The sequence below is a fragment of the Silene latifolia genome, chromosome 4 (assembly GCF_048544455.1).
Source record: "Silene latifolia isolate original U9 population chromosome 4, ASM4854445v1, whole genome shotgun sequence".
In the NCBI taxonomy this organism is placed as follows: Eukaryota; Viridiplantae; Streptophyta; class Magnoliopsida; order Caryophyllales; family Caryophyllaceae; genus Silene; species Silene latifolia.
This window is the reverse complement of record NC_133529.1, coordinates 112048883-112054403: the sequence shown is the minus strand read 5'-3', so window position 1 is coordinate 112054403 and position 5521 is coordinate 112048883. Positions and strand designations below refer to the sequence as shown.

The following is a 5521-nucleotide window of genomic DNA, read 5'->3' as shown; positions in this document are numbered from 1 at the left end:
CAAGTGCTCAACAAACCTTAATTTCTTCTTTAACAAATCTATAAAATTTGATTGATTAATTAAAAACCAACACAAGTAAATTATTATATTAATCGGTAAATTATAATCCATCTTTTACGTCATTTGAGTAATTAGATTAAGTTTTAGGAAAAAATGTTGATTTAAGAGTTCATTTAGTCCAGTTTTACGTGAAAAAGGTACTAAATGGAAAGTTTATGAAAAAGTGCATGCGAAAGAATAAAAATTGTATCTGAAAAAGCAATTACTTATTAAGAATAATAAAATTTATAATATTAACAAAAACAATATTATTAATAATATTAATCTTAAAATAGTACAATTAATAGTAGTAACAATGTTATTAATAATATTATTTTTAATTAATATTAATATTCGTATTAATAATAATGTAATAGTAGTATTTAAATTAATATTAATATTATTAATTTTAATAATCATAATATTCATTATAATAACAAAAATGTTGATGATTAGGAGTATCAATTAATAATAATAATAATAATAATAATAATAATAATAATAATAATAATAATTGTTATTATTATTATACATAATTATTATTATTATAAATAATAATTAAGTTTAAGATGAGTAGACCTGAAATGGGCCGAATTTAGTGGAGATGAACTGAACTAAATGAAGTTGAGCTGAACTGAACTGAACTGACTTGAATGGAGTTGAGCTGAACTGAACTGAACTAAACTGAATTGAGCTGAATTGAACTGAACTGAACTGAATAGAGTTGAGCCGGACTGAAATGAGCTAAAAATAAGCCAGAAAGAACAGAGCCTTAAGTCTTCCTCAAGAGTCAAGACACGTCATTTTCGTCTAAAACATTAAGACAGAGTTTTAAGACCATTTTACAGTAAAACGTGACCACTTTTGAAAAAAAAGGCACCGTAAGTTCTGAACACTAGCCGGACCATTATAGTCACATTTGTCCATAAAATAATGTTACAACTCCGTCTTATTATTTCAGACGAAAATGAGTCGTCTGAAACAAGAATGTGCGCAAAAAAATAAAATTAAAGATTGGACGCAACTACGCAAGTTGGAAGCATATATAAAGCTTAGATATGTCATCTTTCTGGTGTTTTATGGTCTATATTTTCCTATGTAAAGAAGCTAATTATACAAAGCCTATCTATGTACCAACTTTTTAAGCTTCATTTTCCACAACAATTTCATTTCATTAATACATAAACCATAAATAAATCAAGTTATTAAATATACTTGTACGTGCACACCCTTGCTTTTATCAGTATTTTTTTTTGGAGTCATACATACACTCTCGATCATACTTTGTGTAATTCACACAAAATTATGAGAACCAGACGAGGGAAACCTTCTCAGGTACACTTTACTACTCCACTTTTAATTTATGGATCCTCTCGGGTTACTCAAGAGTCGGGAGGGTTTACTCCGTCTTGTGTTTAAAATAAGTGTTGGATCGGGTTAATATTGTTGTTGTTGTTTATGGTCGTGTCTAACTAACGAAGTTGTGTATTGGTTCAGCATGGCTTTTGGCCCTCCTTAATCATGAAGAAATGGCTTAACATTAAGCCAAAGGAGCATGAGTTTAGTCAAGATGATTTCGATACTGAAACCGAGAGTGAAGATGATGGTATGTGCTAGTTTTAATTTTATTCATGTTGTTTACACATGACTCATAATTAAAATTGTGTCGAGAATTGCATGGACCAACTGTTAATATATACAAACTTGTAATTATTTATAACTCTCAATCTACTTAAATTGACACTTTTTTTTCCTGAATATTGTCCAGCATTTTCTTGCAAGGATTTCAAATTGAACAGAGTACAGGAGCATTCTTGTATCAACAGCCATGACAATGAAGCAGATTGCACAAATGAAATTTCAGGCAATAATTGGTCCATTTTTCTCTCTCTTTGTTTCATGGAAAATCAATAAATTTTCTTTCATTTCGAGATTAATACGTTTTGTAAGAACATTTTTTTATTATTCGATTTTATCCAGATAAACCTTCAAGAGGTCACAAGTTGAGGCACAGAAGAGGGATTTCTGAAACTATAAGGGCTCAGTACATAAACACCAAGGAAGTGAGGTCAGCTCGTAAGTTTGCCATCTATTTTTTCGTTCTTTACAAATTGTTATACAAGACGATCTATTTACTTTTATTTTCATTTTATAATGTTAGCGATTGTATTTACTTTTATTTTCATTTTATTTTGACAACCTAATATTATTTAAATAGCTTTGTTATTATGATATGTGTCGTGTTTGATTTTTCTTCTTTTGGGGCCATCCTGTCAAAGGACGGTCCTATACAAGAATTGTGGTTATGTCACGTTTTTGTGGCATCTTATTAATGATATACCCGATGTTGGCGGCTTTAAACTCAGATTGACAATAGCGTCTTGGAATGTGGCTGGTAGACATCCAAGTCAAGATCTTGAGATTGAAGATTGGCTTTGCATTAATGATAATCCAGCTGATATGTACGTTATTGGGTGAGTACTTTCTCGTCTTCCACATATCTTAGTTAGTAAAACTCGATTACAAGTATCTAACACGGGTTCATGCTAAGCCCATTGTCTAAAATATGTACTCCCTCTGTCCCGGTCATTTGTTGTCCTTTTTCATTTTTGGGTGTCTCAGTCATTTGTTGTCCTTTCTATTTTAAGAATGAATTTGATGAGTAATTTGATCATTCTTATTCAATTTGTTCCACTTGTCATTTAGTTATTGGTCATCTACTCTTTCCTTGGTCTTTGTGCCAAAACCAAAGGACAACAATTGACCGGGACGGAGGGAGTAACACATAAAAATTGAAAATTGAAACTCGCGTAGTTATATGAATAACTAGAGGTGTATCTGTTGCGGTAATTAATACTTGACCTGTTTTAAGCGTGATTTTGTGATGATCAATTCTAATTCCACCACAACCCTTTGGAATCTCATACCCACCTTCCCACTCAGGTTTCTAACTCCATTCCCCTCCATACAATTTTAGAGTGAACCAAACAATAACTAATAAGTATGGGGTTCTAAATCCATCCCCTCATGGTATCTCATTCTATTTCAATCCATTCCGGCCTTTTGAACCAAACGGCCCTTTACTATGAGTTATCCATATAGAGCCTCATTAAAAATAAAGTAGATGAAAAAGATGGGGATAGGCATATTTAGCTAGGCATGAAGCATGTTGGATGAAAAGGGGCATGTTCTCTGACTCAGAAAAAGGCAGGATAAAGTCAGAAATCTACCCAATTTGAAGCTGTTTGTGGTTTTTCTGATATTATATCTCGTGCTGTAGGACTTAAAAGCTGTTATTTTGATGATTATTATTACGAACTTAAAAGCTCTTAGTTCTCTACCAGCAAAAACAGAAAATTAAATTATTGACAGAAACAGTTAACTACTGATGCAAGTGGAAATTGGTGTTTCAGAAATTGTTTAATTCATACCCCGCAATTTGCTGGAGGCCTTGAGGCACTTCGGTAATGTTGCTGTCGGCCTGGAAAAGTTCGGGTTAAAATGGTATTTTGTACCCCGGCTCAATGCTGATTTTCACTTTATTTTGACTTGGATTTTGCATACCAGTTTCCAGGAAGTGGTTCCTCTGAATGCTGGAAATGTACTAGGAGCAGAAGATAACAGGCCTATTCCAATATGGGAAGCATTAATCCGAAAAACCCTCAATAAAACTTGTCAACCCGAACCCATTTCTGAAAGTTATAGCGCCCCGCCTTCTCCAATTGCCAGGACAGCATCTACTCTTGAGGAGTCCATATCGAAGAAACTAAACAGTGATTCAATCTGGAAGAAACAAGAGCTAAAAGGAGTATATAGTGAAGAAAAGAAGTCTCTGATTAAAGGAATATACGGAATTGACAGTGACAGAAGGATTGAATGGCCTGGCCTCTCTCCCACTTTGGTTTCAAGTGTTGCGAATGGAGGACTAAAAGGGTTTCGCCATAGTGTTGCGAATTTTAGTGTCTTTCAGGAACAACAGCCTGAGGATTCACCTGATTCTGCCTCGGAAGCTTCTGAAGATAACTTCTCGTTTGATGATTTATTTTTTGATTTACCAGAGGACTCGACTGTTGGCTCCGATGCCAAAGGTTTAAACTCGGGACGAAGGTATGTAAAGATTGTGAGCAAACAGATGGTTGGGATATACATATCGGTTTGGGTTCGTAGTACGTTGAGGAGGCATATCAGTAATTTGAAGGTTTCTCCTGTTGGAGTAGGGCTAATGGGTTACATGGGAAACAAGGTGATGAAATCTGAATCTTACTTCTATGAATATTATTTTTATTTTGATATGGGTTGGATCGAGTCATTTTTGCCACGTCTACTTGGATACTAATATATACATGTGTGCATCAACAGGGATCAATATCAGTTAGCATGTCGTTTTGTCAGTCACGACTGTGCTTTGTTTGCTCCCATCTTGCATCCGGTCATAAAGACGGAGACCAAAACAGACGCAATGCTGACGTTTATGAAATTATTAGACGTACTCGTTTTTCATCTCTGGTTGACAATAACCATCCAAACACAATTCCTTCTCATGAGTAAGCATTTTTCTGGCATGCTGCTGTACTTGCTGTTTTTTTGATAGAAATTGATTTTTTTCTTTTCTTTTTTCCTAAGAGCAGCCAAATATTCTGGTTCGGAGATTTGAATTACCGTCTTAACATGGAGGATTCCGAGATAAGAAAGCTCGTTGCTCATAAGCAGTGGAATGAACTTATCAACCATGATCAGGTGAGCGCGAAAGCATGTGTCAAGAATTGAATGGATTGACTGTTACTACTTCACAGCATAGCATTCACATTTTTCGAATGTTTATGAACATTGTTACAGCTTAGCGAAGAGCTTCGTACTGGACATGTATTTGGTGGATGGAGGGAAGGAGCAATAAACTTCCCCCCTACTTACAAGTATGAAATTAACAAAGACAGATACGTAGGTGAAAACCCAACAGAAGGCGAGAAGAGGAGATCACCGGCATGGTAACTACACTTACTAGATAGCTTCAAAACCTCCGTTTGGACGACTGTGAATGTTTGTTACTCGTATATGCTTATGCAATGTGTTTTTGGTACAGGTGTGATAGAATACTTTGGTCAGGGATAGGCATAAAACAACACTTTTACAAAAGAGCCGAGATGAAGCTATCAGATCATCGTCCTGTTAGTTCCTCGTTCTCCATCGAAGTTGAAGTTCTAGATGCTCGAAAGCTGAAGAGAACTCTGCATTATAATAGAGCAGCCATACATCCAGAGGCGTTTCCTGACGAAACCCAGGAATTATAGTTTAGTTAGCAGACACGGGTATATAAACAGTAAAACAGACCTCGTTTAAGTAACTAAAATACACGGAATGCTGTCCGATTACAGTTTTTGGTTCTTTTACATGATGAAAACTGAACAGGCTAATCATGTAGTGTTGTGTCAATGTAAGCTGAAAGCATATCTGCGAATTTCGTACATCTGCATCAGGCTTCATT

At 34.9% G+C, this 5521-nt stretch overlaps 1 protein-coding gene across 1 annotated transcript; it reads left to right on the top strand.

The window, feature by feature from the left end:
- Positions 1-1113: 1113 nt before the first annotated feature.
- Positions 1114-5521, top strand: LOC141653842 (type I inositol polyphosphate 5-phosphatase 2). Its single transcript, XM_074461705.1, has 10 exons — positions 1114-1374; positions 1537-1645; positions 1808-1903; positions 2020-2107; positions 2406-2513; positions 3607-4282; positions 4399-4583; positions 4668-4776; positions 4876-5024; positions 5120-5521. Exons 1-10 carry the CDS (start codon positions 1345-1347, stop codon positions 5325-5327), a joined length of 1758 nt encoding a protein of 585 aa, XP_074317806.1. The 5' UTR covers positions 1114-1344; the 3' UTR covers positions 5328-5521.